Genomic DNA, 26,868 nt, shown 5'->3' with positions numbered 1-26,868 from the left:
TGAATAGAACAAAAAAAATCTTTTCTCCCGAGTGACTTAGCACAACAAAAGATCTACAAATTGGTTACATACCTGTTTCTACTGGCCTTCTTCCATAAAGCATCTACACGTGCCTCATTATCAATTGCAATAACCTTTCATTTGCGTTGTACACCGCCTTTCTCGATTGCCAACGAACGCTGCTTTCTAATCGATAATCTTCTCTTCACCAATGCTTCCAAGTATTTCGAATATATGCTATCCCCTGTTAAAATTTCACTTATTAACATACTAACCCGATAAACATTTCACTCTTATGCTTCACTTAAAAATTAAACATGTAAAAAAAATAAGAATTTTCTAACAATCTCCTCTTCACCAATTCCTTATTTAACCCATTAAAAATTTCACTTATTAACGCACTAACCCAAATTTCACTCACGTATGCTTCAACAAAAATTAACTAAATTTCACTCGTATGCTTCAACAAATTAACCCAAATTTCACTCGTATGCTTCAACAAAAATTAACCCAAATTTCACTCGTATGCTTCAACAAAAAATTAAACATAAAAACAAGAATTTTCTAAGTACAACTTACCTTTCTCCATGTTGTGCGATTCAGCGTTGGAAGATAGAAGTCCTTTAACTTAATGAGAAGAGGAGGAATACTGTAGGAAGATGAGGTCAGTCACGGATGATGGATGGAAGCACTGTCCTCGCTCTGGGCTGCTCATTGAGCTTATATGGAAGCGCCCCTCCTCCCACGACACCCGGTATATTAGGTTTCACCTGAGTAGATTTAAGATAATCATGAACACCTGAGTCAACACAGGTCAGACAGACAGCATGTTGTGCGGTTCAGCGTTGGAAAGATGAGGTCCTTTAGCAATGAGAGGAAACTTTGGATTCCATTCTAAAATAATGGGAAGATGAGCTCAGTCTACAGATGGAAACACTGTCCTCACTCCTGAGAGACTCATTGTGGAGTCACCCCAGCACATGGTATGTGCGGTTCACACCTAAGGTAGATTAAAGATAATCATCGCCTTACCGAACACCTGGGTCAACTCAGGACAGACAGGCGCCATGTAATGCGGATCACACCCAGGTAGAACCTGCCACCTTCGTCAACTCCGGGACAGACAGGCGCCATGAAATGCCAGGTAACATCAAGATAGAATATAATACCAGTATATCCTTACTGAAACACCTAGGTCAATCGTCACCCTAAAGCAGCTAATTTTAATTGAGGCAATCCTGCTCCACATTAACTGTGTCCTCTTGTTAGACTAAAAAGTATTATATATCTTGAAAACCCATTAAGACTTACGGTGTACAAGACGCCTCTCTATGGTAAACACCCTTTTAGTTCATTCAACTTAAAAAAAGAGGAAGCTTTTGAATCATTTTAAAATAATAAGGGAAGATGTTGAACTTGTCTTATACACATCTACTGACGTTGATATATTTCGTTATTCATCAAGGATTATCATTGCCGGTTATTCGAATGATGGCAAATCTTATTTTCACATCAAAATTATTAAAGTTATACCACGAGAAATTTCATAACATTATAATATGCGGGGTGACATCCACATCCTTAGAACAAGATTCGAAATAACTCATAAATTAACATTAAGTAACGATATTATCGACCACTTGGAATGTCATTGCATCACCTGATGAAAATACAATAATTGTGTTGATGATCTATTTTTTAAGCAGGTAACAGTGAAATTATTTATAGATGTTTTACTAAGGTAGACATCATAATATAAGCATTATTCTGATTACTCAAAATATATTTCACGGAGAGGACGATATAGTCGTACCATGGCTTTAAACGCCACGCATTTTGCTTTATTTAAAATGGGGATCTGAACCAAGTAGAGATTCTGGGGCGACAAGTGTTCCGGAAAAAATAAGGAATTTGTAAATATATATAAATCTGCTATAAAACGATCACCCGCTTTGGTTATTTATTCATAGACCTTGCATTAAATACACCAGAAGCATTACAGTTGCGAACCAATGTGTGTTACGGCGGGATTCCTACTGAAATTGTATACCAATGGAGCGAGCAAAAAATTAGTGAAAAGGTTTATGAGATCCTGGATCTGTTAGGTCATTCTCTGGTGTAAACAGTTTATATACAACTGTAAAAAGAATTGATCCGTCCATAGCAGCGAAAGAGGTCAGAAATTTCTTAGATTCAGAAAGATCCTTATACTTTATCGTTCTTAAACCTAGAAGTTTCCTCGTAGGAAAATAATTGCTCCCCTAAACCCAGAGTGATATTAACTTTGTGATTTAGGTGATATGTCTAAATTATCCAGATATAATGATGGATATAAATACATTCATTGTGTATCGATGTTTTCAAGATATTTACAAGCAGTACTCACGAAAAGAAAGACGGACCGAGCACTTTACATGCATTACAAAACATATTGGAGAATGAAAAAGGCGAAGAATATATCAGAGATTATTTACAGATAAAGGCAGGAGTTTCTAAATAAACAGGTACAGAATTATCTCCAGGAGTAAGCATATAAAGATTATATCATATGTATTTTCCAGAAAGAAACAAAAGCTTCCATTGCAGAGAGAGGCTTGCAAACGCTGAAACGTAAATTATACAAGTATATAAATAGATTAGCAATACATTTAATTATTCAAAAGTGTTAATGAATTAGTAGATGCGTATAATTCATATACACTCGAAGTTGGCGAGTAAAACCCATTGCAAGTCCATGGTATTACGTCATTGAATGATATAAGGAATCAGTTTTCGGATAAATTATAAAAATGGAAGATCAATAAGAAAGCAGATCAGTAAGAAATTGGCTGTTGGAGACACAACAAGTGACTCTTAGCGATCATCCGCGTTAACCGAGGTTTCACACAAAAATACAGAGAAATATTTAAAATATATAAATTAATAATTCTCAACCTATAACAACATATCATTTGAAAGATTTGAAAGGTGAAAAGATTAAAGGAATATTTTATCGCGAATTGACGCCAACCATCCCACCTCCAGAATATATTATCGACAGAGTATTGAAACGAAAAAAAATTGGTGGAATTACGCATTATTTGGTATCTTATAAAGTTGTAATTCACTTTTAATTCGTGGGTCAAAGAGAGAAAGGAGATTGTTGAAAATTACAATGAAAAAATCATTATTAGAAAAATTTAAAAGAAATTAATTACATTACTTAATAGTCTCACGCAATCATCGGAAGGAGTTTATTACAACAGTTTAGAAAAACGCACATAAGTTGTATCAGTGAGATTTTCAAGAATTTGATTAAGAATAAAAATGCCATTAGACCCTAAAATATTTAAAAGTACAGAACGAGATTAAATCATTAGCTTGTAAGAAAATCGGTTTCAACGTAAAAAGAAAATATTTGCTGAGTATCAGAGGTGGAAATCTTCTTGGCATTATGTGCACTCTAGTAGTAAATATTTCGAGATTGTTTAATAAATCTTGAAAGAGAATTTTATCTTGTACCAACTTCGGTTATGAATCGGAAACCTCGAGTTAGTAAAATCGGAGAGGTGACGAGGAGAATTTAGAAAGGGGTGGTGGTGGTGCATGCTTGAAGCGTGGTGTTAAACGCAAGTTTAGGGCCTTCTCCCGCTAGGCAGGTCAGCCTGCTCTCACCTCAGTGAAACCTCGAAAACCCAGATTTGTCAAGATTCATGCACATAGGTGAGTTGCGAGAAATATAGAATATGTGAAATCAATGTTGGTATTATTGCAAAGAAATCCTTTGGTGATTTGGGATGAGAATGGTGACCTTCTTACCCCCCATTACTGGACGTAATATTGAAATATTAAATGTTTTATCAGAAAACAATAAATCAGCAGGAAAGAATCGATTCACAGTTGCTTAGCAGAAATAAAGCATTTATTAAATATATCAGGTATACATTTTTTTGATTTTGTGAGAATACAAAAAGTGAAAACAATTATTACATAAAGGAGGCGGTGCAAGGAGAGAAGCATCGTGGATATCATATTAGGTGAGTATATAAACTCTGTGATGTTATGTTTTTATTGCTAGTGTGTGTGTTATAAGTGTGGAGATGGCTGAACGTCTTCTATACGTGTGTACTTAGCGATTCAGAGTCTCGATTATTTCCATAATACACCTTCGGCTTTCATTAATAAATTATATGACCCCATTATATTAGATAATAAAATTGTTATGAGGTTGCTCTGAAAAATATAATTTACCCCAAGACGCATTATATACCGCAAAAGAATTTGAAGATATGTGTATTACATATGAAATCTACAGTAAATAAATATATGCATAAATTGATATGAGCAAAATTATTTGGGTGATATGACAAGGATTTTTAGAGCAATAAATGAGGATATTAATGTAAATCTCTTAATAGCAGTTAAACATACAACTGGTGTATCATCCCCAAAAACTCAATTGTGTTCACATATCATCCAGGAATAAACAGGTGGTTATTAACGAAAAAAAAATTATAATACCTTCTGATGTGTTACCAGTGCTTATGTGGGGTTAGATTTGATAAGAGGAAGCGATATGCTAGAGGTTCTCGAGTAATGAAATTTTGTATGTCTTTACCAATAAAAGAGATTATTTTAACGAGTCTGGTGTGAGAGGCGGTAAACCACCGATCCTGGATCAGGTATTAATTATATGTTAATATATAGCGATTTGATTGATCCCATTAATTTTTTGGCTGATCGGTTGGTATCTCTTTTGGGAGTAGTTGATATTAATGCGGCGTAAGATCTGGTATGACCCCACAATGTACAAGCCACTTAATAAAAGATAATTGATCAGAAGTGAGTATTAAACTCGCTGATCAGAAAGGAAGAGTTAATTCAATATAATGACAAGTGTTCTGCTGTATGTGTACTACATTTAAGACCTATAAAACGAGTGAATGATCCAGAAGTTGAGTTAGTGAACGAACCGTCAGATGAGAACCAGTTTCTCTCCTCCTTCAGTGGAATCATTCCTGAAACTCTTTGATACTTCGAGGAGTGAAAGGGGAGGTTTAGATGATATTATATTATATAAAGCTAGAGGAGGGGCAGAGTTATTGTCATTCCTCGGTGGGATGGCCAGAAAAACAATACCATTCTTATTGAATACCTTTGCTCAGGAGTATTTACAATACGGACAAAATGTGTTGAACGATGTTAATAATGGTATTGCATTGAAAAATTCTGCGAGAAATAGAGGCGTAAAACATTGAAGGGTGTCGGACAGAAGTTATTATCCGGAGGAAGTAGAAAGATTGGTTGAAACGATTGAAATTTAATAATAAAAAGAAACTGGAATATTTAATTAATTTTAGTTTATTGTTAACTGTCATATTGTTAGTATGTCGGCACAGTGCTCCTACCGTTACACAGGGGACTCAACGCCCCGTCCCCACTTATTCTCATTCCATAACTGATGGATTCCCAAAATTACAGGACATGCCATTATTGAATCCTCAATAGCAGCTAGACGCACCTGTGAAGTATTGCCAGTAAATCAAAGGATCTGATAAATTTCTCGAATTTAGAATACAAAGTTCAGAAAGGTCATTTTTAGATTTAACGAGTCTATTTTGAAATGAACATAAAATATAACCAAATGAGGATGAGAGTGCACTGGGAGACGGAGATAAGGTCATGTTGTGAACTCTATAAGTCAGACAATATTCAAATCTGTGTGTTGTATCTCAATGAACAACTTATAGAATCGAATCCATTTATTCATATACCGGGTTATATTAAACTGTAAGCATTTATCCCCATCAAAATTAGATACATTGGGAAGAATAGCATTCTTTTCGTAATAAAGACACAGCCAAGTATTACTATTACAACAGCTGATTTAGATGATATTAAGAAAGACGAAGTAAATTAACGAATGAAGTGAATACTTGTTCCTTTGATGCTGGATGTGAGTAGTTTTTTCACGAATATATCCTGGATAGTGTCGAATGTCGATTGAGACTTGATGCATTCTGCGTAGGTAATTATGACTCCATTAAGCGGAAAAACATATAAATATAATATTAATTCCATTCAAATTATGGATCGATAAGTTATTCCGTATACAGATAGAGTAATTGCATTGAATTCAGCATGAGGCAAACCACCAGGGAGTGTGAATATCTGTTCAAAGAAGACATTATATAAATCATATATTCTGTGGCATCTAATCAAACACAATTGATCACCCAGATAATCCTTGAGGACAAGTCATGCCCGATAAGATATTTATTATATTAGTTGATATGAAGACATATGATGGAGGATAATTTTTAATCCATTATATTTTCAACATGAAGATTTGAATCATTTCGGGGGTTACAGGTGTTCAGAAATGATTCTTAATATTCATTTGTAAGTTTCCCTACCCATGCGGGTAGTTATATTACCTTTACCTTGAAATCTCTGGGTTTGGAGACTGATCGTACGATTACATATAAGGATTTTCTCCAAGGCAGAACTATATTAGGTGTTGACCTGAGAAGTGAACAAGTCCAAGAATGCTATATCTGTCGAGAGAAGAATGTTAATTTGAGGAATAGATATGACATTTTATTAAACCGAAAGATGAGAATAGAATTTGTCTGATGTTTGGTGAAACTAATGCGATTTTAAATATAAATGAAAATAGAACAGTGATAGTGCATACGCGAGAGTATAGACCATGAATTGTGAAGAGATAAATATTGCCTTGAAACATCATATGGGAAGATACGCCTCGTATTTGGGATGTTTTACGCAAATAATATAAATGAAGTTATTATGAGGATAAAAGATAAGCCGATAATTTTCATCATTAATATATTGAACGATCAAGATGAAAATATATGGGTCATTGGATTTACTATATGAACAAATGCATATTAATATATTTAGATAGTTTCGGGGTGGATTTAAAACATTATGCAAATATGTAGAGAAGAATTATATACAGAAATTTCATGTACAGCATTAATCAGAGAGATTCAACATGAAAAATCATTGGTGTGCGGCTTATATGCTATATGTTTTGTGTATAAGTTAACAAATTATAGCGTCAAAGAAAAATTATACCATATTTGTTTAAAGATTTTGGTAGAAATAAATTAAAAGAGACCGACCAATTTATAATGAAATATGCATATGAGCATTTCAATATGCCCTCATGTTCTAAGTGTATTTGCTAATAATTGTACAGGTTATGAAAATCTGTGTAAAATATTGGAATTATAATGCAGGTGGGGTAGAGGCGTTTAGAGGCGGGGCGAAGGTTAGAGGGAGGGCGAAAGGTCATAACGCTGCTATAAATGCCCGTGTAGATCACTCTTTTGCATCTACTGTATCATTCAAGTTGAGTCAGAGATGAATCAATTCAGTACTCCATTGGAAGGTGTCTTAGGAGAGAAGACTGCATCCTATTGTATGTCGGAATAATCCACCTGCAGTAAATGGTAAAGTGATTTTGTTCATTATCTTGTTCTAATATTGAAAAATCTTTTTTTACACATAAATGATTTTAGAAGTGCTAATGTATTAACTTAATAAACTTTTTAATGCAATTAAAGATATGCCTTATTCTTCTTCAATCGAGAATTTTTTCTTTGCCAGATGCAGATATAATGCAGTTGTTGGAACTTATTCGCGCAAATCAAAATCCGACGGAGAAAATTATTTGCGAGTTGATGGGATTGTTAGGAGCAGAGATCCACCACCCTCCTACCCATCCATATGGAGATGTTGTTGCCCCTCCTACCAACAGGGCTTCTCCCCGACCTCATGTGGATGTTGGACTGCGCCTCCTACTCCCAGGCGGTTGATGTTAACACGCTTTTTATCAGGATATTGTAACTCCTACACCCACGCCGAGATCGGCCTTCTCCCCAGTCTCATATGAGTGGAGAATGTGTTAGTAATTGTTATTGCGATAAATGCGTAATAGGCAGATGGAATATTTTATGACAATTCCCAACCTACTTCATGTATGGATGAGATTCCCCATTTATTATCCACCAGCTTCCCCAGAAGTTTGTTGTATAACAGATGAGGAAGAAGATGACGACCTGAACAAAATGCTAGAAATTCTACAGAGAAAAATTACTCTACGTTGATTTTAGTCAATGAATTGTAGCTTTTTCAGTAAATTGTATTTGTTTTGTATTACCAGAAATGTAATGGCTGTATAATAAATAATGAAAAAAATATTGTGTATAGTGTTATCCTGAAATGTGTCTTTCTGATGAAGAAAATGTTTTCCCTATGATATATATGTGTCCCTTATAGCAGATAGTCAAAAGGGTCATCCTGTCCCAACCTGTGCAGTGACGTCACTGCTATGTCCTTATTAATTAAAGGCTATGGGCTTCAGCTTACTAATGCTGTGTTTGTCCTCTATAACACTATTAACTAAAGAAGGATCGACAGTTTCAACACTGTGTCTTGTGATCGCACAGTTCATTTAGCAATGAGAATACTGTCGCTGACATATCGACGGAGTACCCAGCTTGCTGTGACGTCATGACCGCAATAAACGCTTTTAATTCATTTAACAATGAGAGAAACACGGATTCTGGCAATGGAAGAAGCTTTAGTTCGGCTAAATAATAAAGGAAAATGTTTGAACACCAGCAGTAACAGCATGACTTCGCAGGGAAATTTTCACTACTTATATATATATATATATATATATATATATATATATATATATATATATATATATATTTATATATATATATCATGTAGTAGTAGGTTGGAAGACAGCAACCGCCCAGGGAGGTACTACCGTCCTGCCAAGTGAGTGTAAAACGGAAACCTGTAATTGTTTTACATGATTGTAGGGTTGCTGGTGTCTTTTTTCTGTCTCATAAACATGCAAGATTTCAGGTACGTCTTGCTACTTCTACTTACACTTAGGTCACACTACACATACATGTACAAGCAGATATATACACACACACTCCTCTGGGTTTTCTCCTATTTTCTTTCTAGTTCCTGTTCTTGTTTATTTCCTCTTATCTCCATGGAGAAGTGGAACAGAATTCTTCCTCCTTAAGCCATGCGTGTTGTAAGAGGCAACTAAAATGCCGGGAGCAAGGGGTTAGTAACATCTTCTCCTGTATAAATTACTAAATTTAAAAAGAGAAACTTTCGTTTTTATTTTTAGGCCACCCTGCCTTGGTGGGATACGGCCGGTTTGTTGAAATATAATAATAAATAATATATATATATATATATATATATATATATATATATATATATATATATATATATATATGTGTGTGTGTGTGTGTGTGTGTGTGTGTGTGTGTGTGTGTGTGTGTGTGTGTGTGTGTGTGTGTGTGTGTGTGTATGTATGTGTATATATATCAATAACAACATTGCACTAGCAAAGGACTCGAACCCATGCTGCTTTGGCCTGGACCATACGATCCTTAAAGCACATCCAGCGGAACTGGATGTTGTACTCGCTACCCAAGGACACACGTTCGTTGTCCATGGTCGACAGGAATATAATTGAATCTTCTTTCATAAAAAGCAGTTTTGACAATAATATGAATATTTCCTTTGGTTTATATAAATTAGATCCATTTATAATTAATAGAATTTGGGTAGAATTTAATAATAAATTGGACGAATAATAAATTTTAAAATTCTTAATTCTTGGGTAGAATAGTTTGTTTGTGGGTTGTGTGAAGGACCTGTCTAGTTGGGCCAGCGGGTCTGCTGCAGTGTTCTCTTTCTTATGAGTCGCGCGTCAGGTGTTGCTTTGTTGTGGGATGTGATAGTGAGGTGGCGACTAGACCCTTCATATGCCTTCCTCTGACGCATTACTTTTATTGTTCCTTGATAATGTGAGTAGTCACGAAAGCGCTTGGAAATTCACTATTCTTTCACAGTGATTGTTTTGCGCATATATATATATATATATACATATATATATATATATATATATATATATATATATATATATATATATATATATATATATGTCGTGCCGAATAGGCAGAACTTGCGATCTTGGCTTAAATAGCAACGCTCATCTTGCCATATAGGACAAGCGAAAATTTGTGTATGCAATAATTTCGCCAAAATCATTCTGAACCTAACGAAAAAAATATATTTCACTGTGTTTTTAGTATTAAATTACTCTAAACAAATCAAAAATATATTTAGTTGGGTTAGGCTAAAATAAATTGTTCTTATTATGATAAGGTTAGGTAAGTTTTCTAAGATTCTTTTGGAGCAAAATTAAATTTTTTTTACATTAACATTAATGAAAAAAATATATCTTTAAACGTATAAGGGAAAATTTTAGAAAGGACTTAATTTTAAATGAGTTCTTGCTAATTGACCAGTTTTACATATTCGGCACGACATATATATATATATATATATATATATATATATATATATATATATATATATATATATATATATATATATATATATATATATATATGTCGTGCCGAATATGTAAAACTGGTCAAATAGCAAGAACTCATTTAAAATTAAGTCCTTTCTAAAAATTTCTCTTATACGTTAAAAGATATATTTTTTTCATTAATGTTAATGTAAAAATTTTTAATTTTGCACCAAAAGAATCTTAGAAAACTTACCTAACCTTATTATAACAAGAACAATTTATTTTAGCCTAACCCAACTAAATATATTTTAGATTTGTTTACAATAATTTAATACTAAACAAACACAGTGAAATATATTTTTTTCGTTAGGTTCAGAATGATTTTGGCGAAATTATTACATACACAAATTTTCACTTGTCCTATATGGCAAGATGAGCGTTGCTATTTAAGCCAAGATGGCAAGTTCTGCCTATTCGGCACGACATATATATATATATATATATATATATATATATATATATATATATATATATATATATATATATATATATATATATATATACATATATATATATATACATATATATATATATATATACATATATATATATACATATATATATATATATGAACACTGCGACTAGCCGGGGGATCGAACCCGTGTTGTTTTAGCCCTCCTCATAGTGAGGGGAAATTCAACGACGCTCTAACCCACTTGATCCGAGGACATACGATGGAGTGGATGCCTCTGACCTAATTTCGTTCTACTCTCCGTTTGGTGTACTAGCCTCCACGTCGTTACGTGGTTACAATACTATATATACTCCTTGTGGAAGCCAGTACACCAAACGGGGAGTAGAATGAAATTAATTCAGAGGCACCCACACCATTGTATGTCCTCGGATCACGGTACAACACCTAGCTCTGCTGGGTGCGTGATTCTTGTAGGATTGTATGGTCCCGTGTGTTAGAGCGTCGTGGAATTCTCTCTCACCTTGAGACCGGTTAAAACAACAAGGGTTCGATCCCCCGGCTAGTCGCAGTGTTGGTATTGATTAAATACCACTCGTTCAGGGTTACAATACGATATATACTGCTTGTGGAGGCTAGTACACCAAACGGGGAATAGAATGAACTGGTTACTATAAGGATTTTAATTAAATAAAAAGGATAGCAACTCAATTTTAGAGAATTCCCTTACAGAGGTGTTTCAAGAGGACGAAGTATTGATGACAGTGAAGAGCTCTTGATCAAAGAAATTGGAGCTGACCTAGATTTCCTTAGATCAAATCTTGGTATTCCCTTTCCTCACCCGATTTATAACTCCTATTGTTTTACCGCTTCCCCATTGATGTAACTCCTCTAAGGAGGTCTTATTCTGAACAGTAATGCAAACAGTGAGAAGATACTTGATGAGTTATGTTGTTTTCTTGCTGCACCAACATGATGAGTTATGTTGATGTCTTCTTGCTGCACCAACATGATGGGTTATGTTGTTGTCTTCTTGCTTGTTACGTCTTAATCTTCACCGTAACAATAGGGGCACAAATAACTCCATTTTTTTTTTGTTAGTTTTATTTTATTACCAATCATTTAGCTTCATTGGTATTTGGTTAGTGAATTAAAATAACCACAAGCAATTATAAATGAAACACTATACAGCAAGAAACCCAATCTTACGTTCAAATTCTCAATAACAGAGTATGATATAATAATTTAAATTAATAATCTACTCTTTTAGAAAGGTCTAGGGTAACGAAATAGTTATCTTTCATAAGTGACATGAATTACCAGACTAATGGCAAAGGCAAGACAATAGACTTGGTATAAAGTTTTAGTTTAAGCTAGGAGCTTTGGGTTGAAGACCCGTACCGAGTCAGAGCTAGGAGCTGACTGACTCACTCAACTACTTCATAGTATGACTTCAGCTCTGCCAGAAGGCGACGCGTGGCGTCAATTCTAGAACCACCAATTGGTCACTACAGTAGTGGTTACACATTCGTAATACCTAACCTAATAATAATATAATATAATATTATAGTTATAATAATCATGGGGAAAGATATAATATAATACAATATAATACAAAGAGAGTACTTTTGATGATTTTTTTTTTTTTATATTTTATTTAAAACAAATGACAGAAATAAATTAAAAAGATACACGACAACAGATTACTGCACTAGAATCTCACTTAACCCGAGACCTAATAACGACACCATACAGTACAGTGGTAATACACACTCACACACACCACACCGTATATTACATTGGTATTACACTCACACACAACACACCGTATATTACAGTGAATATACACACACACAACACACCGTATATTACAGTGATAATTACACTCACACACAACACTATACATTACAGTGATATTGTTTTATTTGTTAAAGAACATCTCTAACAAGGTTACATATTACCAAACATCAAACACTGGAAATTATGAAGATTGTACAATAAAACAGAGATATACAAAACAAACAAACACGCACAATGACACACACAAGCACACACATTACACTACATGAGACTACATCAGGCACATACTAGGTGGGGTTTCTGCCTGTCAACTCACACGTATGCAAGACTAATTCTAAGATCTCAGGTGCTTAACAGAGCACCACGATACTCAAAACATTAATATTGGCGATTATCACGAGATCTTAACATACATAGGTATTTAGTATTCAAAGAAGGAAACGGTATAATACTAAAAGTCACTATAAAAACATCCAATTTAACAAAACAAAACTACAATGTGATATTTTACATCTCAGCAAAAAAAGAAAAATAATGCAAACTAGTTACATGTAGTATAATATTACTGAAAAGCACACTGTAACACAGCATAAAAATAACATAAATTAAACCAATTGCTTATGCTAGGAAACACTTTTTACCACTTACAATTGAATCAAAAACAGTAAAGACACCCATAACATATTTGAGTCACATTGAAAATTTTCATCATAAAGTCCTTGAAATGATTTATACATGATAAAATATGCAATCGTAGTGCTACACCTTTCTAAATGATAACTGTGTAGTTGCTGAAACCCTCGGGGCAATAACCCTATTGCCTCTAGATATCAAAACTCAATTATACATCCATATAAACAGCTCTCCATGCTCACACCCAAGTCTAGGAAAATAGCCCGTCGTATCCCCTTACCCATTTTGCAAATCCCATAAATCCCTTAATGTGAAATTTCGATAACCCTCACTAAAATCTCTCTCCCATCTCCCTCCATACACCCCTTTATTTCTACACTGTGTCCTATAAAAAGTTGCTGCCAATGCATTAATTCTTGCACGCACGTCCGCCTCCCTCATAGCCCACATCATGTATATATAATCCGTAATGATATACCCAATCGCATTCTCAACCCTTTTATTCACCCCAGTTATATCTAAACTTAAAACCCTCAAGACCTGCAACCCCCCTCCCCCCACTAACCTTAAAATCTTACCCATCCAAACCCTTATAAGTTCAATACAATCGCAAAAATATACCGTATGATAAATAGTCGCCAATCCTCCACAATCCTTGCATTCCCCATCCTCTCGTATTCTCTTATAGAATAAAACCATTCCTGACGGCAAGATTCCATGTAAAAATCTATACATAACTTCTCTGACTTTAGGTTTTAAACGCAATTTATTTAAACGCCCCCAAATATTATGCCAATCATACATCGGATAAACTCCTTCTACGGCCGCTACCAGAGCCTTACCATCTGCCCTATCAAGATTTCTCAATTTAATTTGTGAGTGATCCCTCACGTTTATGAAGACCCGTAACATTGCCTCACCCATCATGAACTCCCGACCCCCCCACCACCTTCGCATATCCTGATGTATCCTCTGAAGACCGTCTTCTTTCGCCCCCCCCTCCCGCTTATAACTATGTTTTAAATACATACTTATTATCCTCTTTTCGACATCTATAAGACCCAGCCCTCCACGGCCAACCGGGAGTGTGACAACCGCTCTACTTAACCATTCGCTCCCTGTTCCCCAAATGAATCTAAAAACACTTTTTTGTAACCTTTTTAATTCACAACGAAGTATCGGAAATATTACCGTAACATGCCATAGTTTACTATATAATAGCACATTCGTTGTTATCACCCTTTGTTGCAAACTTAAATTAGCAGCTCTTAACCCACTAAGACGCTTCAGAACACTATCAACGATACGCACGGAATTTATTTGTTGTGCTGACCCGATGTTATTTACATAAACGATCCCACATATCTTTATTTGGTCCACCCTTTCCCACCTTTCAGCTACCATTCCTTCCTCACGCGACCCTTTTCCAAGATTCATATACTTTGTTTTCCCCATGTTGATCGTCATGCCAGTAGCCTTTTCAAAAACTTTCACTAACTTTTCTACCCGAATCAAATCCATGTTTTCTCTCACCAAAATCGTCGTGTCGTCGACATATCCAACAATGCCCGCTCCCCCACCCCTTACATTACCCATCCCATTTACTTCCAATAAAACCCTTATCCCTCTATAAAAGGGATCTTGAAAACAAGCAAAAAAAATTTGTGAAAGGGGACAACCTTGACGCAAACCCCTTCCCATCTGAATCCGATCTCCCAACCTCCCATTCACCTGCACACGCAAAGATGCCTCTTGATACATTAATTTGGCCCATGATATAATTTCCGCCCCAAACCCCTGCCATCTCATTATCTTCCATAACGTCTCCCGTTCCACACTATCATATGCCGCCTCCCAATCTATAGCCAATACCCCTCCCCCTCCCAATCTTACTCTTTCTTCAATAAAACTTCTAATCATACCGTGACCTTCATACATAGACCTGCCCGGCACCCCATATTGTCCCCTGTCAATCACTTTGCCCAGGACTTTTTTTTATTCTGTTGGCCAAGATCCTTCCAAAAATTTTATAGTCCCCACATAATAACGAGATTGCACGATAATCTTTAACCGTTAATGGCTCGCCTTTAGGAACTAGGACAACCACAGCCAACCTTTGTTGTTCCCCTAAAACCCCATCTCGCTTCATGATATTGAATAAACGTACCAAAAACCCCTTTAAAACGTTCCAATTTTGAATATAAAAGTCGCTGGGCAACCCATCTATTCCTGGCGCCTTACCCAATTGCGCGCCAGATAAAGCGTCCCAAGTCTCACACTCCGTTATCGGCCCTCCCAACATCAAACCATCATGCTCCTCCAGCTCACAACGCACAAACCTACCGATTGACTGCAATGCAATTTCACTTATTCCAACACTTTGCGTTTTCAATTTAACCCAAGCATCAATATACCCACTCATACCCTCCGTCGTCGTCAACACCTGATTCACTCTATACCCCTGCATACCTACCTGGACATTCAACCCCATTAACTCCATTGCTTTGCGACGTCTGTGTTGATTCCTCAACACACACGCCGACGGCCGATCTCCCCACAAAACCTCTTCGATTCCACCCTTAAGCCTTTCCCCATCAAACCTTTCGTTTTGTAAATTTCGTAGTTGCTCCTTAATTCGTTCAATTTCTGTAACAGGATAATTAGCATTCGCTTGTACATAGCAGTCGCGCAACTGCCCCTCTAAATATCGTTGGAAACCATACTGTAACTGATTATATCTCACTCCCTGACTAATATAAAATTCCTTAATTCGCTTTTTGGCTATCATTTCCCACCAATTAACCAAAGCCACATCTCCAGGTGCTTCAACCACAAGGCGTTCCCACATATGCCCAAAAGACAAACGACTTTCCTCTCTCTTCAATAACTTTACATTTAATTTCCAAAATGACGGACCCCGTCTAGGCACGCCCTCAATATCTACATCCATTACAACTCCTCTATGATCCGAAAAAACCACATTTATCACACTCACTCTCCGCACTGTAACCGCACTAGACACGTACATTCTATCTAATCTCGCCGCATAATCTCGTCTAATGAAAGTATGCTCCACATTGCCACCCCCCCCCCACACACATCCATTAAACCCACACTCGTCAATAAATCTCCCAAGAACCCCAAGCAACAACCCGCTCCTCGAGGCTCCACATCTTTTCGTCGTATTACACAATTCCAGTCTCCCCCTATTATCGCTACATTTGGTAAACTACGTAGATGATATACTAATACATCTTGTACAAAATGAGTTTTAAGTCGTACATCTCCCTCGGCCGGCCCATATACACCTACAAAACTTATATGTACTCTACCCCATAAACCATCCACCCTAATCACTCTCCCCTCCCCCCTTTCACTATGGCGTACTACAAACGGGCTATTTTCCTTTACCAGAATGGCGACGCCTCCTTTTAACCTCGTCGCATATTCCATATACACATCGTAACCATCTAATTCTAACTCATATCCAATTCTGTAATTGTGTTCTTGGATAAATACCACATCCACATCTAGACGCACCAAAAATTCATTAAACCACTTTCGCTTCCGCTCAGATCTCAAACCGTTAATATTTATTGTCAAATGGGATTTTCCTTTGGTTCTAGGTATAGACTTTTCACTTATACATTTTACACCTCTATCCCTCTCCCCTTTTTTGGGAATCACCTTGATAAACTCTTGTTTCGCGGATGCACTGTTTCCTTTCCTCTGTACATCCGCCCAAGACTTTTTCCCTGGCCTTTGGGCAGGAGTAAGCACGTCGTCTGAGTCTGGTGGGGTCGCAGTTCGCTTTCGCGTCCTACCCTCCACCTGCATTGGGATTTCTTTAGTACTATCATGATGCACCTCCACTTCTACTATATTTACCATCATACCATGCGACACCCCAGACTCAATGCTTTCATCCGTCGCCTCACCATGATGCTCAACCGATCCCAAATTTGCACCTGGTTCCTCCACACGGTTGACGATCGACTCGTCTAACAATACATCCAGTGCCTTCACTAAAGACGCCGCTACATCCTCGTCCCCCATAGTGGGCAGAGTTTCTTCAAATACTTTATTTATATCCAGTGATGGTGATTCTTCTCGCTGTTTTGCATCCTCCAAAGCATTCTCCTGCGCTTTTTCTACCTCTTCACTCCAAGATGTCCGTTGTCGAGACGGGTTAGCATAAGACTGTTCTCGTCCCTCCACTTCCTCGACCTCTTCCGGTTGTTGCTGTTGCGATATTTGGAGATTCCCACGACGCTTACCACACTGTGCCGCTATGTGGTCATACGATCCACACAGCCGACACGTACGACGTTGCCCCGCATATGTTACATATACTTGAGTTCGAAATGCTTGCAACATAATATAGGACGGTATGGGATGGCGTAAGGTCATTTTGACTGAATATGTTCCCTCCAAACTTCCAGCATAAGGTCCAGCGGCCCACCGACCTGCAGAGGCCATATGAACCGTACCATAATTACGTAGTACATCTTTTATAACAAATTCATTCGCCTCAAAAGGCACATTCCTTATTTTAACCCATGTGTAGTGTCGTGATACATCATGTAGACGTACTGATACAGCTGAATTGACGGCTATAATGGTCTCTTGATACTTATCCACCACCGCTTCATAAACATTTGCTGACGTCATTTTAACGAAGATCCGTGTCGTCCCATTAAGTGCTACACCACATATCTCTTCATTTGCGATACCGTAGGTATCACGGATAATCGCCGGTAGTAACAAGTCCATCGTGGCTCCAGTGACAGCCCCACGGGTCAACTCAACGCAAACAGTGTTGATGCGCCTGTAGCTCTGCAGCGCCATGTTGGTAAATGAGCAGCGCACGTCCTCACTTCTCAATGGTTGTGACGAACTGAGGTAGCTCGCCTGAAAACAGCAGAGGGGTGCAGCGCACAACCTCACTCGACCGTGGTCAGGCAGCGAATGATCCTTTTGATGATTCATACTGTACCCGATAATAATATATAGTCGAACCTGCTTTATCTAGCTAGTAATAAAGTGGTTCGCGATATATTATTACAGAACTTATTTTAACCAGGCCTTTTATTTTTGTATATAATGGAGTGAAGTAGGGGCGCGTAACATTGCTGAACCAACATGATGAGTTATGTTGTTGTCTTCTTGCTGCACCAACATGATGAGTTATGTTGTTGTCTTCTTGCTGAACCAACATGATGAGTTATGTTGTTGTCTTCTTGCTGCACCAACATGATGAGTTATGCTGTTGTCTTCTTGCTGCACCAACATGATGGGTTATGTTGTTGTCTTCTTGCTGCACCAACATGATGAGTTATGTTGTTGTCTTCTTGCTGAACCAACATGATGAGTTATGCTGTTGTCTTCTTGCTGCACCAACATGATGAGTTATGTTGTTGTCTTCTTGCTGCACCAACATGATGAGTTATGTTGTTGTCTTCTTGCTGCACCAACATGATGAGTTATGTTGTTGTCTTCTTGCTGCACCAACATGATGAGTTATGTTGTTGTCTTCTTGCTGCACCAACATGATGAGTTATGTTGTTGTCTTCTCGCTGTACAAACATGATGGGTTATGTTGTTGTCTTCTTGCTGCACCAACATGATGAGTTATGTTGTTGTCTTCTTGCTGCACCAACATGATGAGTTATGTTGTCTTCTTGCTGCACCAACATGATGAGTTATGTTGTCTTCTTGCTGCACCAACATGATGAGTTATGTTGTCTTCTTGCTGCACCAACATGATGAGTTATGTTGTATTCTTGCTGCACCACCATGATGAGTTATGTTGTATTCTTGCTGCACCACCATGATGAGTTATGTTGTATTCTTGCTGCACCACCATGATGAGTTATGTTGTATTCTTGCTGCACCAACAGGAGACAGAGGAGACGGGGAAGAAAGTGATCTGCTTCATCAAGGTCAGCGCTCCCTGGCCAGTCCTCTGTCACTACGCTGAGGAACTCAACATGAGAGCTCCCCTCCAGGTGAGTTACCCGGGAGGAGGGAAGGAGATAAGGAGGGAGGGATGGAGGGAAGGAGGGAGGGTGGGAAGGAGGGAGGGTGGGAAGGAGGGAGGGAGGGAAGGAGGGAGGGACGGTAAGAACAATGTAACAGTTATGCTTTATGTGATGATAGGCTTACTAACATTTAAGTAATTTCACAAGCATGTACTCCAAGCACACACACACACACACACACACACACACACACACACACACACACACACACACACACACACACACACACACAAACTAACACACACACACACATACACACACACACAGGAGTCACCTTGCTCGTGGTGTTGCAGGTACGACAGGCTGGGATGCTACACAAGCTGCTGAGAGCCCACCACCCCAGCAGCACCGTAAGTGTCTTCACCTCTCCAGCTTGCTGCAACACACGTCAATATGGGTAGTACAGGGACGCTCAGGGAAAGATTTCATTAAAATAACTTTTCGCTCAAGGATTACTTTATCATGTCATTAAAGAACTCTCCATGAGCGAAACGTTCTCTTAGTGAAGGTGTGACTAGTGTGATTTGCAGAGTAAATTTTCATTCCGAGGGATTTGTAGTCAGAATCAAAATTTAGTCTTAGTCTCTGCCTGCCTGAGTCTGCTCTGTGTTTATATTACCAATGTATATATTGCCTCCTACACCAGCTATCTTCCACACCAGCTGCCTCAGGCTAGGTGTTTCTCATATACCTCACCAGCTGCCTCCCGCACCAGCTGTCTCCCGCACCAGCTGTCTCAGGCTCTGTTACTCATTCTGTCACTGCTAAACCGTCTACGTTCCATGTTATTTCTTTCCTCTGTTTTACGTATCATTCTTATTCAACGTTCTTCATCATTCTCCCAAACATTTGCAACTATCCTCCACTATCTTGCATTAGCGTAGATTATCTTCTAGTCTGTATTATAATAACTGTCAACAGCCTCTAAGGACAGCTCTCACAGTGTTCTGGTGTCTTACACTGAGGTCAGTGTTCTGGTGTCTTACACTGAGGCCAGTGTTCTGGTGTCTTACACTGAGGTCAGTGTTCTGGTGTCTTACACTGAGGTCAGTGTTCTGGTGTCTTACACTGAGGTCAGTGTTCTGGTGTCTTACACTGAGGTCAGTGTTCTGGTGTCTTACACTGAGGTCAGTGTTCTGGTGTCTTTCACAGAGGCCAATGTTCTGGTGTCTTACACTGAGGTCAGTGTTCTGGTGTCTTTCACAGAGGCCAATGTTCTGGTGTCTTACACTGAGGTCAGTGTTCTGGTGTTTTACACTGAGGTCAGTGTTCTGGTGTTTTACACTGAGGTCAGTGTTCTGATGTCTTACACTGAGGCCAGTGTTCTGATGTCTTACACTGAGGTCAGTGTTCTGGTGTCTTACACTGAGGTCAGTGTTCTGGTGTCTTACACTGAGGTCAGTGTTCTGGTGTCTTACACTGAGGTCAGTGTTCTGGTGTTTTACACTGAGGTCAGTGTTCTGGTGTTTTACACTGAGGTCAGTGTTCTGATGTCTTACACTGAGGCCAGTGTTCTGATGTCTTACACTGAGGTCAGTGTTCTGGTGTCTTACGCTGAGGTCAGTGTTCTGATGTCTTACACTGAGGTCAGTGTTCTGGTGTCTTATGCTGAGGTCATTGTTCTAATGTCTTACACTGAGGTCAGTGTTCTGGTGTCTTACACTGAGGTCAGTGTTCTGGTGTCTTACACTGAGGTCAGTGTTCTGGTGTCTTATGCTGAGGTCAGTGTTCTGGTGTCTTACACTGAGGTCAGTGTTCTGGTATCTTACACTGAGGTCAGTGTTCTGGTGTCTTACGCTGAGGTCAGTGTTCTGGTATCTTACACTGAGGTCAGTGTTCTGGTGTCTTACGCTGAGGTCAGTGTTTTGGTGTTTTATACTGAGGTCAGTGTTCTGGTGCCTTACACTGAGGTCAGTGTTCTGGTGTCTTACACTGAGGTCAGTGTTCTGGTGTCTTACACTGAGGTCAGTGTTTTGGTGTTTTACACTGAGGTCAGTGTTCTGGTGTCTTACACTGAGGTCAGTGTTTTGGTGTCTTACACTGAGGTCAGTGTTCTGGTGTTTTACACCGAGGTCAGTGTTCTGGTGTTTTACACTGAGGTCAGTGTTCTGGTGTCTTACACTGTGGTCAGTGTTCTGGTGTTTTACACTGAGGTCAGTGTTCTGGTGTTTTACACTGTGGTCAGTGTTCTGGTGTTTTACACTGAGGTCAGTGTTCTGGTGTTTTACACTGAGGTCAGTGTTCTGGTGTCTTACACTGAGGTCAGTGTTTTCGTGTTTTTACACTGAGGTCAGTGTTCTGGTGTTTTACACTGAGGTCAGTGTTTTGGTGTCTTGCCAGCAGGACAAACACTTTACAACTACAGAAGTCAACTAGATACATCGTGCCCTAGCAGGAGGAATTACTAGACCTCCTCATGCTCAGTAGGATGAGTTACCAGATCTCCTCATGCTCAGTAGGATGAGTTACCAGACCTCCTCATGTTCAGTAGGAGTTACCAGACCTCCTCATGCTCAGTAGGAGTTACCAGACCTCCTCATGCTCAGTAGGATGAGTTACCAGACCTCCTCATGCTCAGTAGGAGGAGTTACCAGACCTCCTCATGCTCAGTAGGAGTTACCAGACCTCCTCATGCTCAGTATAAATCGATCGGTCAAGTTTGCTGGTAATCACAAACTGTTTTATATAATAGAAAAAGTGGTAAATAAAAAGTTAGTGTCCAGCGAGGTGTAGGGTACGGCAGGGAAGGGCAGTGGAGAGATGCTTGGTACACTCACTACCTCACTCAACAACTCATTAAACCCACACTAAACCTACGCTCCACGCAGATTATCATGTACATCCAGCAGATGGGTCAGTCTGAACACAATAGAGTCCTGTTTTTTGTTTAGCCACTGCACGATCAACTAACAACGAGGTAACCAAGTCAATAATACCAGTAGAGATAGATTTTTTTTTTTTTTTTTTTTTTTCGAGATCCCAAGGTTTAGTCATCATGGTTTTTAAGGTTATCCTGTATGCAGTGAACATAACCATAGATTCCAAATCCTCATTCATCACCCTTCCACTCTATTCATAACCCTCCCACCATCCACACTACAAAGAAGCCTAAACCAACCCACCCTCATGTATCCCCCGGTAGGAGACCAACCCTTTGCCCGCCCCCTGGGTTCATGAGGAGAAGGCCCCCCACAGTGAGATTCCGGTAACCCTCCGAAAAGCTAACTACCCACCTCCCACCATAGACTTGCCTATTCCTTACACATAGTTCTATAAAATCTCGCTGCTAACGCTTTTATCCTCAACTCTCCCCTAACCTCCCTCATCCCCCAAGATACATGTAAATAATCCGTCATAACATACATTAAGGCTCTACCCACATCACCCGGCACCCCAGTTACATCCAACATTAAGGCCCGTAGGAATGGCCATTGCCCCCCCCCCCCCCAAAAAAAAAATCTGATAACTCTCACCATCCATAACCTCACCCCCTCCAAAGAGGGACAAAAATATACCGCATGAAAGGCCGTTTCGATGTCCCCACAATGCAAGCATGAGTCCTCTCTCACAAGACCCATTTTATATAACACATCCCTAGAGGCCAATATTCCCATCAGAAAACGATATACTAACTCTCGTACCCTCGCTGGTATTCTAAGCAAACCAAACTTCCTCCATATGCTTATCCAGTCATATGTTGGATATACAGCAAGTCCCTGTAAGACACCCTTGCCTACCACAGCACCCACCATTCGTTTGACCTTTAACGTGGACACCTGTTTAACATGTAATAAAACCCTCAACATATCCTCACAATACCTCAAATCCCTTCCACACCACCATCTTCGTGCATCCTCCATTACCCTACCTACCCTGACTCCTCTATTCCCCCCAGTCCGAATATATCTTTGTTTAATATATAAAGCCATTACTCTATGACCCAATGACATCAGGCCAAGACCCCCACGTCTCCCCTCCGTCATCACCACGTCCTTGCTCAACCATGCCCTCCCAAACCCCCACACATACCTTAGAACCTTCCTCTGGATTTCTGCAATATCCTCTGCTCTTAAAGGGAACACCTCAGCCACTCCCCACACCTTACTATACACCAGAGAGTTGACCACTAAAACTCTCTGCTGTAATGTTACATCCCTAGCCCTTAAGCCTCCTAGCCTACCCAAAACCCTGCTCGTAACTAATTCCGAATTTATCTTCCTACTTTCCTGCACTTCCGCCATGTACCATATTCCACAAACCTTAATTCTGTCCACTACTGACCATCCCAACCCCTCCCCCAAGCCCCCTCCCACCCAATCCCCCACCTCTAATAGTCTCGACTTCATTAAATTAACTCTCATACCCGTGGCGTCCCCAAAAATCTGAATGATTCCACCAACTTTCCTTAGATCTTCCTCATGCCTTACCAGCACGGTAGTATCATCTACGTACCCCACAATCCCCCCCCTCCCACCCCCCCTAATCCCATGTTCAATCATCACCTCATCCACCAGCCCATAAAATGGATTCTGTACGCAGGCAAACAATAACTGAGAGAGTGGACAGCCCTGCCTCAAACCTCTCTCCATCAGTACTGGGTCCCCCAACTTACCATTAACCTGTACCCTAATAACTGCTCCCTCATACAAGGTTTGCACCCATCTCACCACCTTCTCCCCCAAACCCAGCTGTTCCAAACAAACTTTTAAGAAATCCCTATTCACACAATCATACGCATTAGCCCAATCTAATCCAAGTATTCCCCCTCCGGTGCAGTCCTCAATAAAATCCCTTATTTGACTATGCCCGTCCCTCATACTTCTTCCCGGAATGCCAAACTGTCCCCCATGTACCACTGATCCTAGAACCTTCTTCAGTCTATTGCCCAGAATTTTAGCATAAATTTTATAATCTGCACACATTAAGGATATTGCTCTATAATCATTCAATACTTTCCCATCCTTCTTCTTCGGCACCAACACAACGATCCCTGTTTTCTGGGTTTTCCCCATCCTCCCACTGCTCCACATATGATTCAAGACTTCCACTAACCCATACCTAATGCATTCCCAATAAACTCTATAAAAATCATTCGGTATTCCATCAATGCCCGGCGTCTTACCCTGACTCATCCCGTAAACCGCCTCCCCCACCTCCTCCTCACTAATACTACCCTCCAGCATTTCCTGTTCCTCTTGTCCCAATACAATAGTATTCTGCATAACCCCAAATACCTCCTCACTGACAACTTCCTTGTTCCTCCTCCATTTCTCCCTAAACCAATAATCAGCATAACCACTAATATCATCTGTATCAGTAAGACCTTGACCCACCACATAACCCCCCCCCCCCCATCAGCGACCACTAGATGCGCTATGGTAGTCACCATCTGCCTTTCCCTAAATTTTCTCAGGACATAACCTGATGGTCGATCACCCTTTAACACCTCCTCTAATCCTGCCCTAACTCTAATCGCGTTAAACCTTTCATTATGTAATCCTTCAATCCTACTCCTTAAGCCATCCACCTCACCTCGCACATCTTCCCTTCCCCCCCCCCCCCGTCATAAACAGCATTCAGCTGTCCCTCCAGGTAGTTTTGCAAACCATATCTCCACCTTGCCTGTTCCTTTCCACGTATCCTAAAAAACTCTGCTATTGCTGTCTTTGCTCGCATCTCCCACCAGTCAAGCAAATCCATCCCACCATCCCTACCCTCCCAGCAATGTCTCCACCATTCCTCAAAGGATGAGCCTTCATCCCCATCCTGCAGAAGCCTCACATTCAATTTCCAATACCCAGCATATATGCGTACTATACCATCCACCCGCAGATCAGCTATCACCGCCCTGTGATCCGAAAAACCGACATCAAAAGCCCTCACTCTCTCCACACCAATCCCCTGCATCACATATATCCTATCTAACCTCGCCCCATAATTCCCACGAATAAACGTGTGCTCCACCCCATACTCCCCCCTGCCCACCACATCTACAACACCTACATCCCTCAACACATCCCGTAGTGCACCCAAAACACATCCTGCCCCCCTCGGCGTCACATCCCCATACCTAATCACACAGTTCCAATCACCTCCAATTACAGTTATGGAAGGTAAACCCCGCAAATAATACATCAAAACATCACGTACAAAATCAACTTTAACTCTAACATTGTTACATGCTGGCATATATACACCAATGAAACATACTCTCCTCACCCCCCAGTGCCCATCTACCCTTACAACCCTCCCCCCTCCCCCCTCCTCCCAACCCATGACACGCAATGGGCTGGTCTCCTTTACAGCTACTGCTACCCCTCCTTTTAATTGCAAAGCATTACTGACAAACATTTTATAACCCCTCAAACTCAATTCACTCCCTAACCTATGGTTATGCTCCTGCAAAAAAACATACATCCACATCAAACCTTCGTAAAAACCACTCTAACCAAACCCTTTTTACCTCAGATTTAAGCCCATTGACATTTATTGTGACACACTTGAATTTGCTAGAAGAGGGGGCTTACCCCTATGCCGCTGTATCTTACTCACTTCACCTTTCTCAGTACCTGTACCATTTTTATCCTTTTTTCTAACCTGGCCTCCAGCCCCTCCTTGCCCCCCCCACTAATCTTCCCCGGTACACCCCCTCCCATGCATACCTTTTCCCCTACAACTACCCATGACTTCTTCCCGGGTCTCTGCCCAGGTGCTAAAACCTCATCGAGGTCAAAAGCACCCGCAGTCCTTTTTCGTGAGCTCTCACTCACACACAAATCTACTTCCTGCACGTCCTCCTGATGGACTTCCACCACCACTTCCATGTCCTCTCTGGCATTCCTCGAACCCTTCACCTGTTCCTGCTGCTCAACCATCAGCTGTATCTCACTTGACTTCTCAGGACCATCCTCCCCGGCCACCGTCTCGTCGAAGAACTCCTTCAGCACCGCATCCAGCAACTTCTCCTGGGTAGACTCTTCCACGTCCACCCGTCCCTCAGGCGATGGGGGCCCCTCCCCTGTCACCTCTGGGATGGTAACACAGGTATCGACCGTCGATACTTCCCGTTCTACCTCTTCACTCCATCGACCACTCGTCACTGGTTCCACCTCTCCCAACTCAGGCATCAACTCACATGGTCTCTGCTCCACTGCCAACGTACCAGGAGCCCTGGTAGGCTGCCTTCTAGGACAGTGAGCTGCCATATGATCATATGAGCCACAAAGTCGACAGGTCTTTCTCTGGCCGGCATAGTGTACAAAAACCTGCGTCCTGGACTCCACCAACATGACGTAGGACGGTATAGGCCTAGCCAACGTCATTTTGAGGGTATAAGAGCCCTCAGGTCGTCCCTTATATGGCCCTTCTGTCCATACTCCCATCGTTGCTATTACAACCTAGGATTTCAAATGGCCTGTTATCCCAGGTGTAATGGGAGCAAATAAACACAGTAGAAAAAGTTTAGACTTATATTATCCTTCACCAATTTAGAACAGCAATATGTACACTATGTACAGTGATAAATATAGTGCACTCCACGGTAAGCAAGGCAGAAA

General features: G+C 39.9%; 1 protein-coding gene across 6 annotated transcripts in view; it reads left to right on the top strand.

The window, feature by feature from the left end:
- The window catches only part of LOC128691998 (anoctamin-7-like), a 639,071-nt gene that overhangs the window by 500,292 nt on the left and 111,911 nt on the right, over positions 1 to 26,868 (top strand). For 4 of the 6 annotated variants that reach the window (XM_070079897.1, XM_070079874.1, XM_070079884.1 and 1 more), the window contains 2 exons: positions 19,172 to 19,279; positions 19,606 to 19,662. In XM_070079897.1, coding sequence (XP_069935998.1) covers positions 19,172 to 19,279; positions 19,606 to 19,662 — 165 coding nt within the window. The remainder of the gene's footprint in view (positions 1 to 19,171; positions 19,280 to 19,605; positions 19,663 to 26,868) is intronic. The other 2 variants (XM_070079896.1, XM_070079890.1) reach the window with 1 other exon arrangement.

This window comes from Cherax quadricarinatus, chromosome 6, assembly GCF_038502225.1.
Source record: "Cherax quadricarinatus isolate ZL_2023a chromosome 6, ASM3850222v1, whole genome shotgun sequence".
Taxonomy (NCBI): Eukaryota; Metazoa; Arthropoda; class Malacostraca; order Decapoda; family Parastacidae; genus Cherax; species Cherax quadricarinatus.
The sequence above is the reverse complement of the archived record's forward strand: the minus strand, read 5'-3'. Positions and strand labels throughout refer to the sequence as shown.